The sequence below is a fragment of the Dipodomys merriami genome, unplaced genomic scaffold (assembly GCF_024711535.1).
Source record: "Dipodomys merriami isolate MVZ:Mamm:240054 unplaced genomic scaffold, mDipMer1.0.p SCAF_10, whole genome shotgun sequence".
Lineage (NCBI taxonomy): Eukaryota > Metazoa > Chordata > Mammalia > Rodentia > Heteromyidae > Dipodomys > Dipodomys merriami.
Window position 1 is genome coordinate 45,186,460 of NW_027202271.1, and position 27,678 is coordinate 45,214,137.

Here is a 27,678-nt window from a genome sequence, read left to right on the forward strand (position 1 = left end):
TATTTTGAATAGGTTCTGCCTACAATCCTATTTCACAGCACCCAGCTTTCTTGCCTAGGCTGGCCAGAAACCTAGATCACAGCTTCACAGCTTGTACTCCTGATAAGGATTTTTTTTTTTAAACAGGTGTAAGGCACCGCTATTGAGCTGAATTTCAGGTAATTTGGGAGGAGTGGGGGGTGAGTAAGGGGCCAGTCCTGGAGCTTGAACTGTGCATGGGCACTGTCCCTGAGCTGCTTTTGCTCAAGAGGAGCGCTTTGCCACTTGAGCCACAGCTCCACTTCCAGCTTTTTTTGAGTAGTTTATTGGAGAGTCTCACAGTTTCCTGCCTGGGCTGACTTCAAACTGCAATCCTCAGATCTCAGACTCCTGAGTAGCTAGGATTACAGGCGTGAGCCACTGGCACCAGGCTTTTATATGAAAAAAGGTCTTAAATGCTGCACCTGCACAGTTTTAACAAAATATACAAATATTAACAAAACAAAAACTTGGTCCTTATCTAAGAAACAATGTGCCAGCATAACGCCAGTATAACAGATACATTGGGATTAGCCCAGCCTGCAGCCAGACTAAGTTTGTGTGCTATACAAAACTTAAGGTGGTTGAAAGAAATCTTGGGGTGAAAATTACCAGGGCCTGTTTTACCAATTATCTATGAATGTTTCTGACTAGAGATAGACTTATTTTCACAAAGCCAGTTAATATTACTATTAAATGGGAACTGCAAAAGCATGGCCTACTTCTATGGTTTAACCACATAGAACCAGCATCAAGTATAGCTGGTATAGCCAGGGAAGAGGGAAGAGCCTACAGATCAGTAGTGAAGCAAATGAAAGGCATGGCCCTGGATTCAACTCCAAGCATCACCAAAAAATGGCACAACCAGTGTGTTTTCTGTCTTGAGTTTTTGAGATGGGCTCTTGCTATATAGCCCAGGCTCCCCTCTAACTTGTGATTCTCCTACTTTGGATTGCAGGTGTGTCTGGTTATTCGTGAATTTACTCATGAATTTAAACTAGACATATTGAACTTATGGGAGCATTTAAGAACTGCTGAGATTTAATCTAAACATTTCAAAAGCAAACCTGTGGCAGGTCCAAATATACCCCAGAATGTTAAAAGGGAACTGTGCTAGACATTCTAGATGCTAAGCACTAAGTTACTAACCTCTGATTCTATAATTTTTTTTTTAATTCTGTAATGAAACAGGTCTAAATACTTTTCCACAAGAAACTGAAATTTTTACAAAAATGAACAGAAACTGGGTTTGGGACCAAGTCTTCATTATAAAAGACACATCAACATGCAGATATGAAATGAGATCAGCTCAAGGGTAGCAATTACAAAACTGGAGGAAAGGGAAAGAATTCAGACATGCAGAATGCCACATTTCAGAAATTTTAATTCAGGTCTTTTTTGTAGCAATGGTAACTTGCCTGATTTGTACCATAAAGCTATAGCAAAGTCAACTTTTAGAATAGATACTACCCCCAGACTCAGTGATACAATGGAAAACAAAGGAGTGTACAGTTACAAAACAAAGTATCACCAGTCCAATTGGTGGATTACACATTTTTATTAAACTTCTTTCAGATTACATCCATTTGCTTTTGTTATTTAAAATATAAACCTCAATAAATTTCCTTAAGCATGCTAAATATGTTGCTGCCACACCCAATGCATTATTGGATTAAATATTACATAAATTAGGTTCCCTATTTTTCATTGTTTTATTTTTGGATGGCTACTGCATTTAACAAAAAGTAAAGTGGCAAGAGTAGCCAGAAAACATTCCTTAGCCATCAAATAGGAAAACATAAAGTCATATAGTTCCTATGATACCACTTAATTCTAAGTGGGTTTACTTTTTGAGAGGGTAGGGGTGGGTCCTTGGGCTTGAACACAGTCTGTGAGCTATCCCTGAGCTTTTTCTCTCAAGGTTAGTATTCTACTACTTGAGCCACAGCTCCACTTCTGGCTTGAGTCTCATGGACTTTGCTACCCAAGCTGGCTTTGAACCTTGATCCTCAGACCTCAGTCTCCTGAATAGCTAGGACTACAGGTATGAGCCACCAGCGCTTAGCCTCTTATGTCTTATGTAGGATACACAATTTCCTTCCCTACTTTCCTTTAAAAAGTGCTAACTCATAGTACTTGTGGCTTTCATATACTTATTTGTACTTAATCTTTAAATGTTTCTGACATTTATTTTACCTGTACATTCCTCGTTTAGAATAAAGTTTAAGTGCCATGTACATCAGCTTTAAGATCTTACCAGGCAGACTGTTGACAGGACCCAAGAGAACTGGAAGCAAATCATGACAAAGTAGACTACAACTTAAAACATAAACTACAAAGCTCATATCAATACCTCGGCATTTCAGAAAAACTTGTACTGGACTGAAGTGATTTTCAAGAATCTTATCAGTAGACACAGATTCTTCTCTCTCTCAGAGCTTTGTACATGATGTTCATCTAGCTTGATATCCAGAAGCAGCCTCTACAAGTACTTCGCTGCAAATACTTGTAAGGGGCCCTCCCTGTCTGCCTCATAGATTATAAAATCCTCAAGGGAAAGCCTCTTGCCACTCATTTACCATCCAGTTAGTAGGCAAAATAGTGAATACTTTTTTTTTTTTGTCAATTCTTCCTTTAGCTGGAGCTACAAAATCAAGGGCTTACAGGGAAATATGAGCACATTAAGAAGCAAGTGGACCAACCAGAGGGAACATCAGCCAATTGGAGACCAAGAGAATGGCTATGTTCTTAGAGACTCTTCTCCTGAGTTCCCCCCTTAGTAGGTACCAGGCACAAAGGTGGATCAGTTCAACTACTACTAGATTTTCAAATAATTTAAAAGTTACTAATTCTATATTTTCATGTGCATTTCTAGTTTTAGGAATACTAGCATCAAATTCAAACTATTTTAGTCAACCAAGAAAATAGGCCCACAGGCCAGATATAGTTGCCAGTTTTCAATCTCTCCCTTTGACCTCTCTCCTTGATTCCCTTAAGTTCTATGGAAAGTTCAATCGTAACACTGGCTCTTACTTGTTCCCACTGGTTGGAGGAAGTCAGTCTTGTAAAAACAATGAAGAATCGTACCAAAATTACAAAGAAAAAAATGCCATAAAGTTAGGAATTCATGTATGTGAAACGAAAAGTAATAATTCTATTTCTGTACTTTTACAACTCAGTGGACACTGGAGTCCTACTTTAGGTAACTTGCAATGCTAGCTGCAATAAAATAATGCTGATCTCTAAACCTGTGGAGGTCATTTGTTTTTTTAAAATGAGTCAGTTTCTTTAGCTGTAGTTAATGATACCCTTAGCCAAAGAACTATTATGACAAATGCTGTTAATAAGTCTTAAAATTATTTAAATATTAGGGATAATTAACAGTCTTATTCTGAATTTAGTATGTTACCAAACAATACATTTATTTGGAAGGATACCAGTTACCACTCATCAAAAGCTCTTGTATGTTGAAAATGTAATTTTAATAGATAATTATTCATCTTACATAGGAGCACAATAAAATACACCACATTCTGAAGAAACTCCAAAAGTTATGGGAATAAGAGAGGGAAATTCAGATGGGCTACAACATCCATTACCTTAAACTGCAAGAGACAAAGGTTCCAACCTGAAGGTTAACATATTTAACATACTCATGGCTGACTACATTTATGACGTGAAAATAACAAGAATCAGGACTTAGATATGGAAAACAGTGGGAAGAGATAGGTAAGGGGAAAAAAAAAATCTCTTGTCAATGAAGAAAAAAAATCACTAATACCAAATTAAGAATAAAAGGCGCTCCCATAGTAATTGCTACAAGGATGAAAACAAGACTTGTTACCTGAAGGTGTGATGTTATCAAGAAAGAACCCTTCTGATGATATTTGTACAAACTGGTTGCTTGGGATTTGCTCATTAGATCTCCAAGGAAGACTCACAAATGCTTCAGCAGGATTCACAAGCCTTAGCAAACCCCAAATGATGTTCAGACTGGTGTTTCCTAATAGTGCACACATGAACTTTTCACATGAGAACCAAGAAAAAGGTCATAACCCACATTTGAGGCAAAAATGTGGCACAAGAAAGTAATATAGGTCAGTCAGCGACTGTCCTGTCAAACATTGTGGCAAGATGTCAATGATCATCTAACTAATCAGACAAGACAAACACATACTTCTTTCAAATTTCTTGGAGGTAAAAAAAGGTCAGATACTGATGCTTTAATGCATGCTCAGGGCCAGTTTATAAATACTCCAGTAATACCTTAAAACAAATTTGCATCAGTGAAGAGACCGGCAAAATCCATCTGTCATCATTCAATTTGTCAGATGGTAAAGACTAAACCAGAATGTTCCATCAGTTTCAATTTTTAAATATGATTGTCACACTTTGGGAAAATGTAATAAACACCATAAAATAAACTGTACAAAGGCAAAGTAGAATAACAAAAAATATTTTACTAAAACATAAGATTTACAGAAGTTTCCAGACAAGCCATACAAAATGGTCACAAGCTTTTTCTGAAGGGAGAAAATCTACACTTGACAGCAAAGTCACAATGATATTAGTGAGGGCTGTGATGTTTGTTTAACATTCCCATGTTGGTTCAAATAATTGAGCTTGTCCATCTATGGTGTCTAAAGTTAGACTTGGCTAGAGAGTGTACTCTAAAGAACTGGTTAGCTGCTTTTAACCAATACAATTAGATTTCCATAAAGGGGGGGAAAGGATTCCATAAAATTAAAACTACTTTCCCCCTAAAAAAAAAGAAAGAAAGAAAGAAAAACACCCAAACCCCTGCAGCTAACCCTGACAACTACCTTCATTCACAGTGCTTTATACTTAAACCATGATGGGGGAAATGAATAAAAGCAGAGAACCACTGCTTTTATACGTTTCGCAACAATCCAGATGATACTTCTAGCCTCTGCTCATGCTTTACAACAGTGAATCAGGACAAGACATAAATTTGCTAATGTGCATGTGCATTTAATCACCAAAGTACTGAAGATGTCTGGCTTTTATTCTGTAATGGTTCTAAGACTGTGTCCATTAAATGCAAACAAAAAAGGAAGAAGTCTTGGCAGAACAGGAGAAGTGATGCACATTTGATGATCGGATCGACTTAAATATTATTCATGGCATATAGCCTAGTCCATGCTCTAGCTGTAGACAAGAACAAACATGCAATTATTAATTTTACTTTAGCTCAATGGATTACATTCCAAATTCGATAAAAAGCAAGCACAAGGATTACAGAAATATCATGCTGTAATCTTTAAACTAAGTCTTGTCCTATAAACTGAATCAGGCCTGAATGATTTTTTTATGTCTAATTACCAAAACAGTGCAATGAAATTCTGTTTTATAAAGTTTAACAGGATGAAAAAGAGCTGTAAGCCTTCAAGATATATAATGTTCTTGACTAATTTTGGTGTAACTAGCAGAAGCAGCCTATTGACTCCACTCTCTAGTTATAAATTGTTGCATACTTTAACCAAATGGATTACAAAACCAGTTCAACAGAGTTCAAAAGCTTTCCAGTATCTTTCCATATTGTTAGATGCATGATAGACAGCTGTTTGTTAAATCCAGAGTCCAAGAACCTCTCAACTATGGCTATCTTTAAATTTGAGGGTCTTATAAACAGGCAATAAGATGGATCGTAACCTTTTTTTTTTCTGGTCCTAGGGCTACAGCTCAGGGCCTGGTCACTGTCCCTGAGCCTCTTTGTACTCAAGGCTAGCACTTCAGCACTTAAGCCACAGTACCACTTCTGGCTTTTTTGAGTAGCTACTGGAGATGAGTCTCACAGACTTTTCTGCCTGTACTGGCTTCAAACCACGATCCTCAGATCTCAGCCTCCTGAGTAGCTACAATTACAGGCATGAGCCACTGGTCCCTGGCTGGATCTTGGAACATTTTTTTGCTTTGTTTTGTTTTGTCGGTCATGGGGCTTGAACTCTGGGCTTGGGCACTGTCCCTCAGCTCTTCAGCTCAAGGCGAGTGCTCTACCGCTTGAGCCACAGTGCCACTTCTGGTTTTCAAGTGGTTTACTGGAGATGATAGTCTCACGGACTCTCCTGCCCAGGCTGGCTTTGAACCGCGACTCTCAGATCTCAGCCTCCTGAGTAGCTAGGATTACAGGCATGAGCCACTGGCGCCCAGGCTTGAACATTTTTTAAGAGGCATTTTTCAGAGATGGGACTGTAGCTAAGTGATGGAGTGTCTGCCTAGCATACATACAACCTTGGCATTTTGCCAGGCCCACAATTCAATTTCAAGTATGGGGAGGAGGATTTGCCTACAATAAGCAGCACCTAATTAAATTTTTGTTTTTCCTGCCAAGAGTGTTTTAAGAATGGTATTAAAGATTGTTTCTAAAAAGTAAAAGAACTGTGAAAGAGAATAAATGTTAAATACCTGTTTCTATGGCTTGGGCTTCGTTGGTCTTCCACTGCTCCGCTACATCATTTGCTAATGGATCATCTGGATTAGGAGCACTTAACAAAGCCTGGATCGATAGCAGAACTGTGCGGATCTGCAGTGCTGGGGACCACTTATCTATGAAGGCAATAGGCCCAATATGATAAAGCATGAATTAAAAAAACAGGCCCAGAACTGTTGCATTTCCCTCCCACAGACCTTTGTGGTTTTATTCTAAGACAGGATTACAATGTTTATATTTTAAATATGGAATGCTTAAGAGAGAAAGGCAAAATCTTTAACCGCATACGATGACAAAGATAACACTTACCTTTCAAAATATCTAAACATATTCTTCCCAACTTGTCTACATTAGGATGATAAATTTTGGTCATGAAACGTACTTTAGGTGCTGCCATTGGGTATTCTTCTGGAAGGAATAGTTCAAGTTTAAAAGTCCCTCCCTCAAAGGGGGAATCCTGAGGGCCAGCAATAACCACATGAAAATAACGGGCGTTGCTCTCATCTGGTTCTGCTTTAATGCCAGGAACTGGTTCTGCCAGCAAGCGCTGGGTTTCCTACAACAGAAAAACAAACACATTGGTGAAACAAATGTCATTTCACTAGACATCAAAATTAACATTAGAGGGCTGGGAAGGTGGCTCAGTGGTAGAGCGCTTGCCTTGCATGCATGAGACCCCGGGTTCGATTCCTCAGCACCACATAAGCAAAAAGAAAAAAGCCGAAAGTGGCGCTGTGGCTCAAGTGGTAGAGCGCTAGCCTTGAGCTGAAAAGCTGAGGTACAGCGGCCAGGCCCAGAGTTCAGGCCCCAGGACCAGACCCCCCCCCCCAAAAACAAACAAACAAAAAATTAGAAAGCTCATCTCGTGGAATTAAGCTCTTTTTCCAATATACTGACACATTTTTATTTAGTTCCTAACATGCAAAATTCATAGAAAAGACCATTCAAAGCCAGGTGCTGGTCACATCTGCAATCCTAGCTACTGAGGACCATGGCTCAAGTTCAAAGCCAGCCCAGGCAGGAAAGCCTGTGAGACTCCAAACATCACACAGCCAGAAGGAGAGTGGTGGCTTAAGTGGCAGAGCAAAAAATCTTATGTGCAGCGCCCAGGCCAAGTTCAAGCCCCAGTACCAAAAAAAAAAAAAAAAAGAATCACAACTAGCCAAATTCCAACTACAAGAGAATACCAATGATTTACCACATTTTTTTTTTTTTTGGGTTGTGGGACTTGAACTCTGGGTCTGAGTGCTGTTCCTCAGCTCTTCAGCTCAAGGCAAGCGCTCTCCCACTTGAGCTTACAGCACCACTTCCTACCACATTTTCTAGCAACATGTTTCTATAAATAAGATGATAATAAAATTAACAGAACTTACTTTATACTAAAAAAGAATGAAAAACAGGATTACCATAATAGGTAATGGAACATCCTTTATTTAAACTCTACCCAAACTAAACCACTTACAAAATAGTTTTAAAGCAATTGAAAAATCTCCCTCTGAAAAAGTCTTTACTTGCTACTGGGTCTAGGATTCTCCAGTACCCTTTGATACAGAGAATATCAAAATCCTCAGATGCTCAAGGACTGATGGAATAGCAGGGGCTAGGGATGCAGCTCAATGGCAATGCATGCCTAACACACACTCAGTCCCACATTCAATCCTCAACATCAAGGAAAAAAAGAAAGCCGGGTGCCGGTGGCTCACATCTGTAATCCTGGCTACTCAGGAGAGGCTGAGATCGCAGTTCAAAACCAGCCCACACAGGAAAGTCCATGAGATTCTTTTTTTTTTTTTTTTTTTTGGGGGGGGGGAGGTCCAGTCGTGGGGCCTGAACTCTGGGCCTAGGCGCTGTCCCTCAGCTCTTCAGCTCAAGGCTAGCACTCTACCACTTGGGCCACAGCGCCACTTCCGGCTTTTTTCTTTTTGCTTATGTGGTGCTGAGGAATCGAACCCAGGGCCTCAGGCATGCAAGGCAAGCGCTCTACCACTGAGCCACCTTCCCAGCCCTCTTTTTTTTTTGTCAGTTGTGGGGCCTGAACTCTGGGCCTAGGCACTGTCCCTCAGCTCTTCAGCTCAAGGCTAGCGCTTTACTACTTGAGCTACAATGCCACTTCTGGCTTTTGCTGCTTATGTGGTGCTGAGGAATGGAACCCAGGGCCTCATGCATGCAAAGCAAGCGCTCTACCACTGAGACAACTTCCCAGTCCTCCACGAGACTATTATCTCAAATTAACCACCAGAAAACTGGAAGTGGCACTGTGGCTCAAGTGGTAGAGCACTAGCCTTGCATGGCTGAGGCCCTGGGTTTGATTCCTCAGCACTACATAAGCAAAAAGAAAAAAGCCGGAAGTGGCGCTGTGGCTCAAGTGGTAGAGCACTAGCCTTGGGCTGAAGAGCTGAGGGACAGCGCCCAAGCCCAGAGTTCAGGCTCCAAGACCGGACCAAAAAAAAAAAAAAAAAAAAAAGATGGCCCAGTATTTGTATATATCCTATACACATCTTCTTGTATATTTTATCTAATAATTTGTAGACTGCTTATAGTGCCTAATACAATGTAAATGTTATATAGTTAGTTGTTATACTGCATTGTTTAGAGAATGACAAGAACAGTTTTAATGTGTTCAACATACACAAGCTCCCCACTCCATCTTAATATTTTCCACCTGCAGTTGGTGGAATCTGTGGTTGTGGGGGATCAAGTACAATGGAATGAAACAAGTTAGAGTTAAGAACAAGTACAGGTACCTGAACAAGGCTACAAAAATATATACATGCATTTATCCATTTATATATGTATGCTAAACTGACAATTTTATGTCCTCTATTAATCATACCATTAATTTTTTTTCTATCATCTCTCAACTCTCATTCTTTCTCCTGTTTCCAAACTTCCCAAATCTCCCTCCTTATCACTTCTGACTGATGCCTTGCTTCCTATTTCCTCAGAAAACAGAAACTTCCCCACGTTTCTGTGGCAGGCATCTGTGCAACTACCTTCATCTATACCGCTGTGTTATTCTTCCTTCCTTCTTTTTCCCACTACCATGAACAAACCTCCAGAACAACCCCTATTCTTCAGCACTAAATGCTCTCTCTTCACCTATCTAAGGGCACTATTCCAGTATTTCTCTTCTCTCTTGAAGGATCAGTTTTCCTCTTATTGGGTCTTCCTTCAAACCATACAAAACTGCAGTTGTTTTCTGAATAAGAAGAACTACTCTCTCCACACCTCTTCAATATAGTTCTGGAATCCTTAGCCAGAGCAATAAGGCAAGAAAAGGACATTAAAAGGATCCACATAAGGAAGGAAGAAATTAAACTATGCCTATTTGCAGATGACATGATCTTATAACTAAACAACCCCAAGAACTCCACTCCCAAACTCCTAGAACTAATAAACCACTCTGTACACAAACAATGTACAAGCAGAAAGGGAAATCAGGAAACAACTCCATCTGCAATAACCTCAAAAAAAAAACTAGAAATTAACCTAACCAAAGATGTAAAAGATGTAAAGGACCTATTTAGTGAAAACTACTAAAGTCTAAAAAAAGAAATCAAGCCAGGAACTGACAGCTCACACCTGTAATCCTATTCCAGAGAGGCTGAGATCTGAGGATCACGGTTCAAAGCCAGCTCAGGCAGAAAAAGTCCGTGAAACTCTTATCTCCAATTAACCACCAGAAAACCGGAATCAGCACTGTGGCTCAAGTGGTAGAACACTGGCCTTAAGCTGAAGAGCTGAGGGACAGCACCCAGGCCCAGAGTTAAAACACCACAAGAAAAAGAAGAAAAGAAAAGGGGGGGGGGGGGGGGAGGAAGGAAGGAAGGAAAGGAAAGAGAATACCTGGAAATGGAAGGACCTTTCCATGTTCATGGATCTGTAGAATCAACATTGTGAAAATGGCCATACTGACAAAAATGATATATAAACTCAAGTGCAATTCCCATCAAAATCCCAATGACATTCTTTACTGAAACAGAGAAAAGAATCCAAAAATTCATGGAACGAGAGACTTAGAATAGCCAAAGCAATTCTAGGCAAAAGAAACAATGAAGGAGGTATCACAATACCAAATTTCAAGCTCTACTATAGAGCCATAATAACAAAAACAGCTTGGAATTGGCACAAAAATCCAGAAACAAAATCACATACTTACAGTCAGTTGATATTTGACAAAGGAGCCAAAGACATACAGTGAAAAAAATATAGCCTCTTCAACTACCGGTGCTGGGAAAACTGAGCAGAAAGAGCATGAAGAAAACTAAAAGTGGACTCCAGCCTGCCACCATGCACTAATATCAACTCAAAATGGACTTAAGACCTCAGCATCAAACCTGAAACTCTGAAACTACTGCAGGACTGAGAAAGAGAGCACTAGAACTTATAGGCCAGGAATAAACTTCCTGAACAGAGTCCCAGGGTCACAACAAATTGAAGACTCAACAAATGGGACTATATTAAAATAGAGTTGCTGTGCAGCTAAAGACATTGCTATCAAACCAACTGGAAAAAGATATTTAACAGCAATGTATCAGACAAAGGCTAATATATATTATACACAGGGAACTCAAGAAAGTACACTCTCCCAAATCTAACAAACCAATCATTAAATGGACAAGGAAACTAAAGAGAGACTTCTCAGAACAGATAAAAATGGCAAAGAAACACATGAGCAAATGTTCATCATGCCTGGACATAAATGAAATGAAAATAAAAACCCTGAGATACCACCTTACCCCAATCAAAATGGCCTAAATTCCAAATTCAGCCAACGACAAACACTGGCAGGGATACAGAGAAAGAGGAACCATACTTCACTGCTGGTGGGAATGTAAACTAATACAACCACTCTGGAAAGAAGACTGGAGGTTCCTCAGAAAACAAAATACAGACCCAGCCATACCACTTATAGGCATCTATAATGACCAACAGGAAGCAGGATACAAGGACACATGCAATGAACATCTATGTTCACTGCAGCACTGTTAACAATAGCCAAGATATAGAAACAACCCAGATGCCCCAAAGAGATGAATGGATCCAAAAATTGTGGTACCTATATACAATGGAATATTACACAGCCATTAGAAAGGACAAAATAATAGCATTCCCAGGGAAATGGATGGAACTAGAACAAATCATGCTGAGCTCAGTAAGCCAAGATCAGAGACAAATGGCACACCGTCTCCCTGATAATGTGGATGTTAAAATCAAAATGAAAGGAGATATGACAAAGTAAACAGGACCTCTTCTTAAGCTATTGCATCATTTTTGGATGACTCCATGTTCTTGACCTCACATATGGGGTGTGTGTGTGTGTGTATGTGTGTCTGTGTGTGTGTGTGCGCGCGCGCGCATGCACATCTGAGGGAAGCTAGGAGGAGGGTACAGAATCAGAGGAAAACACGTGAAAAAAATACAACAGAAGGGCCCATCAGGTGCACTGGACATTGATTGATGAATGTGAACTAATCATCTCAAGGGCAGTGATGGGAGGGAGGGAATGAGAAAGAGGGAACAGCTTACACTAAGCAAAAGGAAAGAAATGTATGTATCACCCGACACCTACAGTGTCCAAGTTTGTAGAGTCCATAAGCTTTTTTTTTTTTTTTGTCGGTCGTGGGGCTTGAACTCTGGGCTTGGGCGCTGTCCTTGTGCTTTTCAAGCTCAAGGCGAGCGCTCTACCACTTGAGCTTGGCAGAATTTTGTTGAAAAACACAATAAAAGGGGATTTGAAATATTATTTATTGCTATATCCTCAGCATTTGGAACAACTCTTGACACCACAGATTACCAATAAATACGTGGGCTATAAATTAACAAGCAGGAACTTAAGGACCAAAATTTCATCCCTACTATCATGAAAGCAGGGGAAGAAAAAAGTATGCAGAACCAGGAGTCGGTTCAAGCCCCACAACCAAAACAAAAAAGATTTTCCCCCCCGAGGCACAGTCATAGTCTAGCCATGTAGATACATAAAGCAATGCCTTTGGTATTTTAATTCAAGAGTAGTTTTTGTTCTGTATTCATCGTGACAATACAAAGACAAAGGAGAAACTGAAATGCGAACTGCTTTCGGAAAGATGTTCTTAGAGGTCCAAAGTAAAACATTTTCAGAGAATTAAAAAACTCAAGGGGAGCTGGGTGCTGGTGGCTCATGCCTGTAATCCTAGCTACTCCAGAGAGGCTGAGATCTGAGGATAGAGGTTCAAAGCCAGCCTGGGCAGGAAAGTCCCTGAGACTCTTATCTCCAATTAACCACCAGAAAACGAAGTGATGCTGTGGCTCAAGTGGTAGAGTGCTTGCCTTGAGCTGAAGAGCTGAGGGACAGCGCCCAGGCCCAGAGTTCAAGCTCCATGACCAAAATAAACAAACACCTCAAGAGGCAATATCGGGAAGTATGCTATCATAGGACCAAGACAAAAAGAGGCTGGTCTTCATATAAGAGGGGGATAAGGGGCTGGGAAGGTGGCTCAGTGGTAGAGCGCTTGCCTTGCATGCATGAGGCCCTGGGTTTGATTCCCCAGCACCACATAAGCAAAAAGAAAAGCCGGAAGTGGCGCTGTGGCTCAAGTGGTAGAGTGCTAGCCTTGAGCTAAAGAGCTGAGGGACAGTGCCCAGACAGGTCCCACCACCGAACCCCCCCCCAAAAAAAGAGGGGGATAGAAGGGAAGGAGCAAAGAAACTAAGGATAAACAGAAATAAGAGGAATGAGAAAAGTGGATGGCAAATTTTTTTTCAATTTTGGTCTCTCTTCACATCCATCCTCCTGTGTTTTACCCTAAGTTTCTAAGGAAAGACTAGAAAAAGAGAAAGGCAGGGTCCAAGAATTCCAAATCACCTATATAAAGTAACTGCCAAGCTGGGCGCCAGTAGCTCAGGCCTGTAATCCTAGCTACTCAGGAGGCTGAGAGCTGAGGATCGCAGTTCAAAGCCAGCCTGGGCAGGAAAATCCGTGAAACTCTTATCTCCAATAAACTACCAGAAAATAGGAAGTGGCGCTATAGCTCAAGTGGTAGAACGCTAGCCTTGAGCAGAAGAGCTGAGGGACAGTGCTCAGACCCAGAGTTCAAGCCCCACAACCAACCAAAAAATAAATAAATAAATAATAAAGTGACTGCCAGGCACCAGTGGCTCACTCTTGTAATCCTACTTAGGCTGAGACCTAAGGATCATGGTTCAAAGCCAGCCTGAGCAGGAAAATCTGTGAGACTCTTAATTCCAATCAACTACCAAAAAGCCAGAAATGGAGCTGTGGTTCAAGTGGTAGAATGCAAACTAAGCATAAAAGCTCAGGAATGATGTCTAGACTTTGAGAAGTTCAAACCTCAGGATTGGCATTAAAGTAAATAAATAAAATAATTAATTAATTTTAAAAGCCAGGCACCAGTGGCTCACACCTGTAATCCTAGCTACTCAGGAGGCTGAGATCTGAGGATTTCAAAGCCAGCCCTGCTGAGCAGAAAAGTCAGTGAGATTCTTTTTTTTTTTTTTTGTCGGTCATGGGGCTTGAACTCCAGGCCTGGGCGCTGTCCCTCAGCTCTTCAGCTCAAGGCGAGCGCTCTACCACTTGAGCTACAGCGCCACTTCCGGTTTTCTGGTGGTTTATTGGAGATAGGAGTCTCATGGTCTCTCCTGCCCGGGCTGGCTTTGAACCGCGATCCTCAGATCTCAGCCTCCTGAGTAGCTAGGATTACAGGCGTGAGCCACCAGCGCCCGGCTGCGCCACTTCTGGCTTTTTTCTTTTTTTTGCCTATGTGGTGCTGAGGAATCGAACCCAGGGCCTCATGCTTGCAAGTCAAGCGCTCTACCACTGAGCCACCTTCCCAGTCGTCAGTGAGATTCTTATCTCCAATTAACCACCAGAAAACTAGAAATGGCTCTGTGGCTCAACATGGTACAGCACAAGCCTTGAGCTGAAGAGCTCAGGGACATGCTGCAGGCTCAGAGTTCAAGCCCATGACTGCTAGGGGGAAAAATGTGACCTCATCAATTGTAAGATTTAATTGAAACACATTCCAGAATAAGCTTTTAAGTGTGCAAAAACATTCTGAAATAGACATTTCATTTTGTTTTGTTTTTCTAAGTGTTGGTACCAGGGCTTCAACTCTGGGCCTCAGTTTCTCAACTTGTTTACAGGTGGTACACTGACACTTAAGCCATATCTCCAGCCCTTGAAAGTTTTTACATACTGTTTCCCATGGATTTAACATAACAAACATATAACTATGTGATTATACATTGTTGATTTCCCACAAACCCATAGCATAAATCATGGAAGAAATAAAGAATCCAAACCATACTGAACAATCTCAGAGCACAATATCTAAGACACTAACTCATAGTAGTTGATGTCAACCTTTTTCATAAAAAAGATAAAAACTAGCTAGGAAATTAAATCCTTCTTGTTCCTATCAACATATGGCTAGATGGGAAATACCTTCAATTTTATACCATTCTTTGGCAGAAAGATAGTAAAGGGCAATGTGATTTTTTTTTTAATCTAGAAAAGGCTCAAATTCCACATTTACTTTTTCTATGAGCAAACTTGCTGAGCCAAAACTTCCCATATAGAATTATGGCAGTCTCCATTTGCAGTTTCCATTTGCAGTCTCCATTTCCAATTAATCTGTCAATTTCACTCAAATTTTTTTGTTTTTGTTTTTGTTTTTGTCAGTCGTGGGGCTTGAACTCTGGGCCTGGGCGCTGTTCCTGAGCTCTTCAGCTCAAGGCAAGTGCTCTACTAGTTGAGCCACATAGCCACTTTGGGTTTTTTGGTAGTTCACTGGAAATAAGAGTCTCATAGACTTTCCTGCCCAGGCTGACTTTGATCCTCAAACCTCAGCCTCCTGAGTAGGTAGGATTGCAGGTGTGAGCCACTGGCACTCAGCTCAAAAAAATTTTAAGTGCAAAATTTTAGAAATAAACAATTCCTGAGTTTTACATTGTGTACCCTGTGCACAATCCTAATGTAGCATCCAGTATGTAAGCATGATGAAGCCTTATTAGTCCCACTTGGATATGAGTAATCTCTCTATATATGAAGAATACACCACTGGTCCCATTTGTCATTTTAGTGGCCATCAATTTGTAGTCTGATATCAGACTAATTGTAGCAGTAGTCCAGTACTTGTGTGTTCCAGTAACTCTTACATTACTTAGTAAATACCTCAAAGTACAATATACTATCTTATGCATTGTGCAAGGGAACAAATTGTCTATAATGAATTTTGAAACAATAAATAGTATTAGGAAAATGGTAATTTGTGTCGAGAAAAAATAAACTTGCCAGCTATTTGTGGCTCACGACTGTAATCCTACCTATTTAAGCAGCTGAGATGTGGAGGACTATGGTTCAAGTAAGCATATGCAGAAAAGGTCAAGAGATTCCATCTCTTTACCAGTGTAAAGCCATGCTGAAGGCATGACTCAAGGGATAGAACCACCAGCCTGTAGTTAAAACCCAGTATTGCCCTCAAAGAAACAGAACAAAAATTAATCTAAGTGAAACAATTACATGATAAAATAAGGGTTAAACAAGACATTTCCATTTTTACAGTGCACACTACCCCCTGGTGGATGTAAGACATCCTGACTTCAAACTTTTCCCTTGCAAATGAAAACTGCCCTAAGAATTTATTATTCACCCCAATTTTCGTTTTTGTTTTTGCCAGTCCTGGGGTTTGAACTCAGGGCCTGGGCACTGTCTCTGAGCTTCTTTTTTTGTTCAAAGCTAGCACTCTACCACTTGAGCCACAGTGCCACTTCCGGCTTTTTTCTGTTTACCTAGAATGGAGGAAGTGAACCCAGGGATTCATACATGCTAGGTAGGCAAACACTCTACCACTAAGCCACATTCCCATTCCTTTCACCCCCATTCTCTTGAATGATCACTACTGCAAAACCAAAGCAAAGTTTAGCACTCATCTGACATAAAAACACCTGTCCTAATCTGGTTACACGTTTACTCTCCCTCTTCCCCCCCCCACACCCCTTTTATTTCCAGACAGACAGGAAAATACTTTTTAGGGGTCAGTCATAGGGGCTTGAACTCAAAAGAGGCTGGGCACGTCCCTGAGCTCTTTTCCTCAAGGCTACTGCTTCTACCACTTGGTACACAGCACCACTTCTTGTTTTCTAGGATTAACTGGAGATAAGAGTCTCACGCACTTTCCTACCCCATATGGATTTGAACAGCCATCCTCAGCCTCCTGAGTAGCAAAGCTTAAAGGCGTAATCATTATCTCAGAGTAATAGCCAAGATGAGCTGGGTTAAAATCCATGTCCTTAATTTTTCCAACACAAAATCAGACCAATACTTCTGTGAAGCTAAGAGAAAAGGAATGGAGACTGGAGAGCCAGAATAACTTCTGAAGCGTAAAGTATGTATCACAATTTAAATATGTCAGGAAGCCTCTCCCTGTGTACTTCCAGTTTCCTGTCTGTTACCAACACTCTACTTACTATAGAGTAAAGTAGAACAAAAATCATTGGCTTGTCAGAGCCTAAATCATGAAGACAAGGAGCCCCATTAGCAAACAGTAAAATGTAAAATAAATGATTACTTGTTCCATGAATAAACATATAAATGCATTAAGTACCACATAGAGGTTTTATTCTTCCTGTTAAATGGTAACTTCTATCTCAAGAACTGATTAACCCACTGAGGCCAGACATTGGTGGCTCAGGCCTGTAGTCCTAGCTTCTCAGGAGGTTGAGATTTGAGGATCATGGTTCAAAGCCACCAGGACAAGAAAGTCCATGAGACTTCTAGCTTCAATACCACCAAAAAAAACCAGAAGTGAAGCTGGAGTAGAATGTCAACCTTTAGCAAAAAACTAAGGACACATGCAATACTGGGGCACAAGCACACATGTATGTATGCATGCGTACATGCATGTGTGCACGCATGCGCACACACATATACACAAAGACCCACTGACAACAAAAACAGAAAATCCTACTAACAAAGTGTCCTGGTAATATCACTAACTGATACGTTGATTTCCTTACATACTATCTTGATTCTTTTCCCCCACCCTAATCACACTTGCCAACACAGTATTTGTATTTGTAGTCTGTGCCCCCACACACACACACATACACACATTTCCACACATGCATGCACCACTGTAAATTCCACAGGGTACTGTTCCTAGATAATACAAAGAATTCAATAACAGTTCAAGAAAGCCAGGCACCAGTGGCTCATGTCTATCTATGATCCTAGATATTCAGGAGGCTGAGATCTGAGGATCACAGTCTGAAGCCAGCCCAGGCAGTAAAGTCCATGAGATTTATCTCCAATTAACCACCAAAAAGCAGGAAGCACAGAGCTGTGGCTCAATGATATAGTACTAGCTATGAACAAAAAAGCTCAAGAAACAGTGCCCAGGCTTTGAGTTCAAGCCCCAGAACTGGAACACACAAAAATATTCAGTACCTCAACAAATAGTGATTCAAATGTTCTACCTGCTGGAACTCTTTCAGTACTCATACTCATTTGACAAATGGGGAACTAAAACTAATCAGTTATAACCAAAGCAGAAAACAGGGTGACAGTTAAGATCCAAGCCTCAGTCTGCCTCTAGAACCGATATCTTCTCAACAGTATGTATTAAGACAACGTGAGGTGTAAATATATTTAATAGGGACAGTAATAGCACAAGACTGAAAGGACTATTTTAGCTTTTTTTTGGTCGGTTATGAGGCCTGAACTCTGGGCCTGGGCACTGTCCCTCGGCTCTTCAGCTCAAGGTTAGCATTCTATTACTTTGCGCCATAGCATCACTTCTGGCTTTTTCTGCCTATGTGGTGCTGAGGAATGGAACCCAGGGCCTCATGCATGCAAGGCAAGCACTCTACCACTGAGCCACCTTCCCAGCCCTATTTCAGCATTTTTTTGCTTAAGTTATGTCATATACACACACCCCTTTTCGTACTAGGAAATGAAAAATACACAACCTTAAGATAAAGTAGAAAACATGGTGATTGAAAAATTGATATGCATTATACTTACCTGAAATTATCTATTACATCTTCAAAAATGGGAAACCATTTTGTCCATCTTTGACATTCCATAAAACCATGATGGTCTTTTGAAATGTTACAACTCTGAATTTACTAACAGATGCTTATTAATTTTATATTATAGCATCGTGGTATCAACTAAGAGTACAACACAGTGTCCTCCACTCATCCACTGAAGCTTATTTCTTTTTCTTTCTTTTTTTTTGATCGGTTGTGGGGCTTGAACTCTGGGCTTGGGCACTGTCCCTGCGCTCTTCAGCTCAAGGCGAGTGCTCTACCACTTGAGCCACAGCGCCACTTCCGGTTTTCTAGTGGTTTATTGGAGATAAGAGTCTCACGGACTTTCAAAACACAGGCTGGCTTTGAACCTCGATCCTAAGATCTCAGCCTCCTGAGTAGCCAGGATTACAGGTGTGAGCCACCAGCACCCAGCTTGAAGCTTATTTCAAGTAGTAAGTATATGTAAAGTCTGTCTTAAGAAGCCTTTCACAATTTATGTTTATAAAATATCTTGTCAGGGGCTGGGAAGGTGGCTCAGTGGTAGAACGCTTGCCTTGCATGCATGAGGCCGTGGGTTCAATTCCTCAGCACCACATAAGCAAAAAGAAAAAACCGGAAGTGGCACTGCGGTGCAAGTGGTAGAGCGCTAGCCCTGAGCTGAAGAGCTGAGGGACAGCATCCAGGCCCAGAGTTCAGGCCCCACGACCAGACCAAAAAAAAAAAAAAAAAAAAATCCTGTCACTTGAAAACTGAATGACAGGATATTTTATAAACAACAAGACCAGATTAGGTACATATTTGTGTCTATTTCTAGACATTTCCTTTTTCTGGAGAGGTAAGAATTTTTTAAACCTCCCATCATTTTTTTTAAATCTTCCAATACTGGCATCATAATTAAACAGAATGTCAGTTACAACTTTATAAAACACTCATGAGCTAGGTGCAGATAGCTTGAAGGTTGAGATCTGAGGATCATGGTTCAAAGACAGCCTGGGCAGGAAAGTCTATGAGACTCTTATCTCCAATTAACTACCAGAAAACTTGAAGTGGCACTGTGGCTCAAAGTGGTAGAGCAGTAGACTTGAGCTTTAATAAAGCTCAGGGACAGCACCCAAGCCCTGAGTTCAAGTCCCACAACCACCACCACCAACAACAACAACAAAAAGTTAAAAAACACTCATGAAATTCCTGGTAGTAAAAATGTCATTTAAAGACTCACAGCAGCTAAGCAATTCCATTTTCTCTAGTTCTTGATTTGATAATTAATATTAACTACATCGCTGCCAGGCCATTGAAAAATAAAAGATTTAGTGATTTCAATAATAGCTATCTTTCTTATTCATAAACTCTATCTCAGGAATGATTTGACCAATGCTGCTCTTTCAGAACTCACAATGAAAAAAAAGAACCTAGCCTAATAACACTTCACTGATACTAATTTATACCATGGTACTTAATAAGAAAGCCATCAAATGGCTTAAAAAACACTTGCATTATTTTAGATTCTAGGATGGAATAGTTAACTTTGGTTGAGAGAGGTTTTCTGCATTCACCCTGAATAAAACAGTAGGGAATTTTTTTTAATGTATTTCTGTGTGGCAAACACTAAAATCACAAGGAATAAGTTAGCAAAAAAAAAAGTGAACTTGTACTGTACTAAAAATTCCCCAGTTTGTCAATATTCTTTTTTCTTCTTCATTCATATACTACTGTTGGGAGTTAAGAGATGAAAACTTGCAAAAACAGAAAAACTTACCTTTAAAAAAAAAATACAACATGGGCTGGGGAAGGTGGCTCAGTGGCAGAGTGCTTGCCTTGCATGCATGAGGACCTGGGTTCAATTCCTCAGCACCACATAAGCAGAAAAAGCCGAAGTGGCGCTGTGGCTCAAAGTGGTAGAACCCTAACCTTGGGCTGAAGAGCTGAGGGACAGCACCCAGGCCCAGAGCTCAGGTCCCACAACCGACCAAAATAACTTACACAAAAGGACTCCCAGGCAGTACACTACACAAGGCAAAATGAAGGTTGTGGTATACATTCATAGTTTCTTCTAGCTATTTCATGGCTCAAACATCCCTGTTTGAGAATTAGCACACACCCTTAGACACATACACATGTGCACCCATATACTCACATACTTTATAGATCCCCATTTCCCTCAACAGAAGCTGAAGATTTATTTCCTGTCTTGCAACCAATTATGTGATCAAGGTTCAGTCAAGATCTGTGCGCCAGAATCTAAGATATGAAAGAACCCACTGTAGAGAGAATACCAGTCACCAGCAGAGCAACATGGAAGAGTTCTACTGGTAGCACCCTGTACTTGGCATCAGCAACCATAGTGAATACACTGTGGAGTATATAGCACATAATGAAATGAAATGAATGCAGTGAAATCTTCACTGTGGTCCAATTCTATACTGTTACTGGCTTCCCCCACCCTCCCATGCTGAGGAATGAACCTGAGCCTTGCATAAGCTAGGCAAGTGCTCTACCATTTGAGCTATGCCCCAACCCCTTTTTCAGTTTTATTTTAAGACAAAGTCTTATGCTAACTTTGCCCAAAGTGGCTTGGAACTTGCATCTACCTCACAGTAGGTAGTATGCCACTGCAACCAGGTTTGTTACTGGCTGGCTGTCTTTTTCTGGCTCTCCTGAAGATTGTTCAGGTATCGAATAACTTTTCTTTTTCTTTTTTTTTTTTTTTTTGGGGGGGGGAGGAGTTTAAACTCAGGGCCTAAGCACTGTCCCTAAATTCTTTTGCTCAAGGCTACCACTCTACCATTTTGAGCCACAGCTTGTTTTCAGGAGATAAGAATCTTACAGCTTATCCTGCCCAGGCTGGCTTGGAACCACAATCCTCAGATCTCAGCCTCCTATGTAGCTAGGATTACAGGCATTAGCCACTGGCACCCAGCTGACTTTTTCATTTTAAATACTAATCTAAACCACAATTTCTGCTTAAACTAGTCAAAGCTGGCTTTGTTGCCTGTTTAAGAGATACAGGCTAAGAGAAACAGTGAAGAAAAGAGTATTAATAGATGAGGTGGAAATGGGGGAAATGAAAGGGACTAAATGGGGTCAAGAGAGAACATTGGAGTCTGAAATTCCTTTATCAAAGACCTTCTACCTAATTTTAAGGCCTTTCAAGACACAACAGTTCTAATTTTTTTTTGGGGGGGGGGTCCGGTCCTGGGGCCTGAACTCTGGGCCTAGGCGCTGTCCCTCAGCTCTTCAGCTCAAGGCTAGCGCTCTACCACTTGAGCCACAGCCACTTCCGGCTTTTTGCTTATGTGGTGCTGAGGAATCGAACCCAGGACCTCATGCATGCAAGGCAAGTGCTCTACCACTGAGCCACCTTCCCAGCAACAGTTCTAACTTCTAACTAGAGAGGACGACATATTCCTGTCATCCCAGCTACATGGAAAGCATAAATAGGAAGACTGTGGTGCAAGCTGGCCAGGGCAGAAAACAAGACTCTACTCAAAATATGAAAGCAAAAAGGGCTTGGAGGCATGGCTCAAATTCAAAGCCCTGAATATTGTCAAGTAAACAAGTAAACTCTCTCTCTCTCAAACACACACACACACACACATGCACACACAACCTTAATAAAAAAAGAAGTTATGTGCATCTTGAGGATCTTAATTTGTTAAGAGTTGTTTGGATGTGGGGTGAGAAACTACACTAGTTAGGCATTCTGTTGAGAGAATCTGAACAATCCTAGAGGGGGAAAAGAAGAGCGAAATTAGATGCCAGTGGCTCACACCTTTAATCCTAGCTACTCAGGAGGCAGAGATCTGAGGATGGAAGTCTGTCTAAGGCCAGCCCAGGCTGGCTTTCATCTCCAATTAACTGTCATCTCCAATTAACCAGCAAAAAGCCAAATAGAAGTAGACCTGTGGCGCTAGAGTACTAGCCTTAAGAGGAAAAATAACTAAGAAACAGTACCCACACCTGGCACAAAGAGGAGGGGAGAAGAAAGGAGAGGGGATATAGCGAGAAAATGAACACACCAAGAACTAATGAGGTATGACTTTATGGCCACTTGCTATACTCTATGCCAATGTCACACAATAAAGGATCATCAGGTATGCTTGAATGAAAAAGCCAAGGAACAGTGCCTACGCTCTGAGTTCAAGTCTTAGTACCAAAACTGGGGGGGGGGGAGTGGGGTAAGTATTTACAAACCCCAGAACTCAGGTGAATGAAAGTAGACTATGCTTCCCCCAAAAAAATAAAATAAAGATTAATGTTTACTACTGCTGAATACTTAAGAAGAAATGGCTGAGCTGAGCACAGAAGATTATGCTTGTAAATCTAACTGCTTAGGGTAAAGAGACAGGAAGAATGAGGTTCAAAAGGACAGCCCAGGCAAAAATTAGAGATGCTTTCTCAAAGAACAAGCTAGGACTGGTATACATGCCTGTAATCCTACTAGTAAGTAGGCCAAGGTAAAGAGGATCACTATCCAAAAGTTGGCCCCAAGCAAAAAAGTGAGACTCTACTTGAAAAACTAAAAGCATAAAGGAGTGTAGTGGCTTAGGTTTGGGTAAGTTGAAACCCCAGTCCTGCCAAAAAGAAAAAAAAAAGAGTCCAAAGGGTTTTTCTTTTTTTTTTGGGCTGGGGGGGGGGGGGGCAGGTCGTGGGGCCGAAACTCTGGGCCTGGGCGCTGTCCCTCAGCTCTTCAGCTCAAGGCTAGCGCTCTACCACTTGAGCCACAGTGCCACTTCCAGCTTTTTTCTTATGTGGTGCTGAGGAATCGAACCCAGGGCCTCAAGCATGCAAGGCAAGTGCTCTACCACTGAGCCACCTTCCCAGCCCCCAAAGGGTTTTTCTTAAATGTTTTTCACAATTTAGACTTCAAATGTGACCAATTTTATGGCCACTAATAGAACAAATTTCCTAAAACTTGCTCTTTTCTTATTTCTGTCTTGCTTTCTTCCTCACCCATTTCTATTCTTTCTTTTCCCAGGCAAATGCTTTATCCTCAGCCCCATCAATGACAATTCTTTAAAGTACTTACCAGTGGGCTGGGAATGTGGCTTAATGGTAGAATGTTTGCCTAGCATGCATGAAGCCCTCGGTTCAATTTCTCAGTACCACATAAACAGAAAAATCTAGAAGTAGCGCAGTGGCTCAAGTAGTGCTAGCCTTGAGCAAAAGAAGCTCAGGGGGGGCTGGGAAGGTGGCTCAGTGGTAGAGCACTTGCCTTGCATGCCTGAGGCCCTGGGTTTGATTCCTCAGCACCACATAAGCAAAAAGAATAAAGCCAGAAGTGGCGCTGTGGCTCAAGTAGTAGAGTGTTAGCCTTGAGCTGAAGAGCTGAAGGACAGTGCCCAGGCCCAGAGTTCAGGCCCCACAACCGGACCCCCCCCCCAAAAAAAGAAGCTCAGGGACAGTGCCAAGACCCACAGTTCAAGCCCTAGGACTGGCCAAAAAACACTTTAATGTCACACCTTAAAAGAGCAACTCTATGGTATGTGAGTTACATCTCAAAAAATTTATATGGTGGGCCGGGAATGTGGCTCAGTGGTAGAATGCTTGCCTTGAACCAAAAGATGCTTAGAGACAGTATCCAGGCCTGATTTCAAGCCCCATGATAGGCAAAAGAGAAAAAAGAAAAAAAAATATATATATATATATATACATATATATATATATATATATGGGCCAGGCATGGTACTGCATACTTATAACCCAGCTACCTAACAGGCAAAATCCCAGGTTGGTCCAGGCGAAAGTATGATACCTTATTACTCAACCCCTCCAAAAAAAAAAAAAAAAGTTGGGGGAAGGGATGGGGGGCACCACCACCTAAATGAAAGCAAAAAGGTCTGAAATCATGACTCAAGTAGAACACTTCCTGTGCTCTAGCAAACATGTCCTGAATTCAGCCAAAAATGTAAATGAATAAACAAAGTAGTTAAAGCATTTGACCTTTCCTTCATATTCAGTGAGATTGTAGCATCTTACCTATGAACTAGAAACTGTTATAGTAAAAGCAAATAAAGTGTTGAAAAAATCTTTTCTGCCGGCTGCCAGTAGCTCATGCCTGTGATCCTACTCAGGAGGCTGAGATGTGAAGATAACAGTTCAAAGCCAGCCCAGGCAAGAAAGTCCATGAGACTCATCTCCAATTAACCACCAGAAAACCTGAAGTGGTGCTGTGGCTCAAGTGGTAGAACACTTGTCTTGAGCTAAAGCGCTCAGAGCAGTGCCCAGGCCCAGAGTTCAAGCCCCACAACTGACAAAAAAAAAACTTTTCTATTTGTTGTTTTTTAGTATGTTAACATCTGCCACAATAACCGAATTTTTAGTAATGAATAAACATTCATGAAGTATATTTATGAAGGAAAGATTTCTAATTAAAATCTGAAGGTAACACTCCTATAATCCCTAGTACTGGGGAGGCTGAGAGAGGAGCACTGCATGCTACAGGGCAGCCTGGGTTACACGTTGAGACCCTTTGTCAAAAACAGACCAACCAATTATCTGTGGTACAGATATGTTGATTGTTGTTACAGACTTGCATTGTTTGGGGGGCAGATTACTGAGGTTTGAACTCAAGACAACCTTGAGTTGCTAGGCAGGTGTTCCTACTACATGTTAAAATTCTTACTACTGCTCAAGTTTTTCCCTCAAGTTTGGTATGTCTAACTTATAACGACATTCTATAACCCACACTACTTTTCTTTTTTTGGGGGGAGGGGTGGGTCTGGTCCTGGGGCCTGAACTCTGGGCCTGGGCGCTGTCCCTCAGCTCTTCAGCTCAAGGCTAGCGCTCTACCACTTGAGCCACAGTGCCACTTCCGGCTTTTTTCTTTTTGCTTATGTGGTGCTAAGGAATCGAACCCAGGGCCTCAGGCATGCAAGGCAAGCACTCTACCATTGAGCCACTTTCCCAGCCCCCCCACACTACTTTTCTACTTTCAAATTTCAGCTCAAATGCCACCTTCTAAAAAATCTGTTTCCCGGGGCTGGGAAGGTGGCTCAGTGGTAGAGTGCTTGCCTTGCATGCCTGAGGCCCTGGGTTCGATTCCTCAGCACCACATAAGCAAAACGAAAAAAGCCAGAAGTGGCGCTGTGGCTCAAGTGGTAGAGCGCTAGCCTTGAGCTGAAGAGCTAAGGGATAGAGCCCAGGCCCAGAGTTTAAGCCCCACGACCGGACCCAAAAAAAAAAGTCTGTTTCCCTAAACCAATCCTTAGCTTCCACCTATTACCAACAAAGCTTTTGGGCCGGGAAGGTGGCTCAGTGGCAGAGTGCTTGCCTTGCATGCATGAGGCCCTGGGTTCAATTCATCAGCACCACATTAAGCAGAGCCAGAAGTGGTGCTGTGGCTCAAAGTGGTAGAACGCTAACCTTGAGCTGAAGAGCTGAGGGACAGTGTCCAGGCCCAGAGTTCAGGCCCCATGACTGACAAAAAAAGCTTTTGTATTCTATCAAGGCGGCACGGGCTGTATGATTTCTATCCATGCTTGTACTGAAGCCAAGTACTCACAAAACCAGTGTCTCTGCAAGATATACACTAAAGGGCTGGGAAGGTAGCTCAGAGGTAGAGTGCATGACTTGCAAGATATACACTAAAATCATCTGGAAATCTTAAAAAAAAAAAAAAAACAGGTTGGAGGCACAACTGGCAAATTTACAAACACTCCCAAATAATTCTGATACACAGCATTAGTATCTTAATGGTTCCTACCATTCTCATCAATATATCAGTACACCTAAAAACAAAATCGTAAGATTTTATAAGAAATAGGCAAGGTTTGGATCAGCATTCCTATTCTAACCACAGTTAATAGCAGCCACCTAAATGGAGCTCCAGTACTATTTAACCCTTTATCTGAACCAGAACTAAAGCAATGAGGACACTACCTTCCATTTGAAAAAGTGTTATTTAATGGAGTAGCTCTGTTACAGTCAAAGATAAGAAGTAACAAGTTTCTGTTGTTGTTGGGATGGGGGGAGGGGGTTGTTTCTGGTCCTGGGGCCTGGGCTCTGTCCCTGAGGCTCTCTATGCTCAAGACTAGCACTCTACCACTTGAGCCACAATACCACTTTTGGCTTTCCGGCCTTTTCTGAGTAGTTTTTATTGGAGATAAGAGTCTCACAGACTTTCCTGCCCAAGTTGGCTTTGAACTGCAATCCTTAAATCTCAGTCTCCCGAGAAGCTAGAATTATGGGCTTGAGCCACTGGCACCTGGCAGAAAAGTTTTATAGTTGTAGATCACTGAGTCCCTAACTGTGGAGGAAAAAAAAAAAAGACTTCTAAAGCCAAAGTTTTATTTGTAAGCATGAAAGGCAATACTTTGAAAAATAACTTTTTCTTGCTCTCTCCAAACAAGAGTAAGGGGAATTAAGTCAGATATAAATACCCTAAGTTGAAAGCACAAAATTCAACTTAATATAAGTGAGTGCAAGATAATTTTAATCTATTTTTAGGCTTAATTTTAAAAGTCTCACTTAAAACTAACAGGATGGCTGCAGTTTGATCCAATGACATACTGGATATATTTGAAAAACATAGCAGGAAAGTGAGTGGGTGGCACATGCCTGTGATCTTGTCAGCACTGAGTAGGAAAATAGATCAGAATTCAGAAGGCTGAGGTAGGAAGATAGTAAGTTTGAGGTCAGCATAGTAAAAGAAAGAAAGAGAAAGAGAGAGAGAGAAAGAGAAAGAGAAAGAGAAAGAGAAAGAAAGAAAGAGAGAGAGGGAGAGAGAGAGAGAGAGAAGCAGAAAATATAGGAATTACTATTTTATAGGTCCCTTGTCAGAGAAACAGAAATGTCCTCAAATCCAGGGAACCAGAAGCATTTCACCTTAAGAAAACTATATTACTAAAAAGAGCCTCAGACACAAAAGTTTTTAACTATAATAAGGAAGCCTGGCACTGGCGGCCCATGTCTGTAACCACAGCTACTTAGGAGACTGAAATCTGAGAATCATAGTTCAAAAAGCCAGCCAAGACAGATAAATTTGAGACCTTTATGTCCCATCAACCATCAAAAAGTTGGAAGCAAGGCTCAAGTGGTAAAACACCAGCCTAAAAAAGCCAATTAAGAATACCAGACACTGAGTTCAAGCTCACTACCAGCACACACAAAAAATAAATAATGCCAGGAGCTGGTTGGCTAATGCCTGTAATCCTAGCTATCAGGAAGCTGAAATCTAA

At 41.2% G+C, this 27,678-nt stretch overlaps 1 protein-coding gene across 1 annotated transcript in view; it reads right to left on the bottom strand.

Annotated features, from left to right (window-relative positions):
- Positions 1-4,458: 4,458 nt before the first annotated feature.
- Positions 4,459-27,678, bottom strand: part of Ube2n (ubiquitin conjugating enzyme E2 N) — a 34,949-nt gene continuing 11,729 nt past the window's right edge. The window contains exons 2-4 of the mRNA XM_069989922.1: positions 6,779-7,025; positions 6,445-6,585; positions 4,459-5,187 (exon numbers count right to left, since the gene is read on the bottom strand). Coding sequence (XP_069846023.1) covers positions 5,147-5,187; positions 6,445-6,585; positions 6,779-7,025 — 429 coding nt within the window. The 3' untranslated portion in view covers positions 4,459-5,146. The remainder of the gene's footprint in view (positions 5,188-6,444; positions 6,586-6,778; positions 7,026-27,678) is intronic.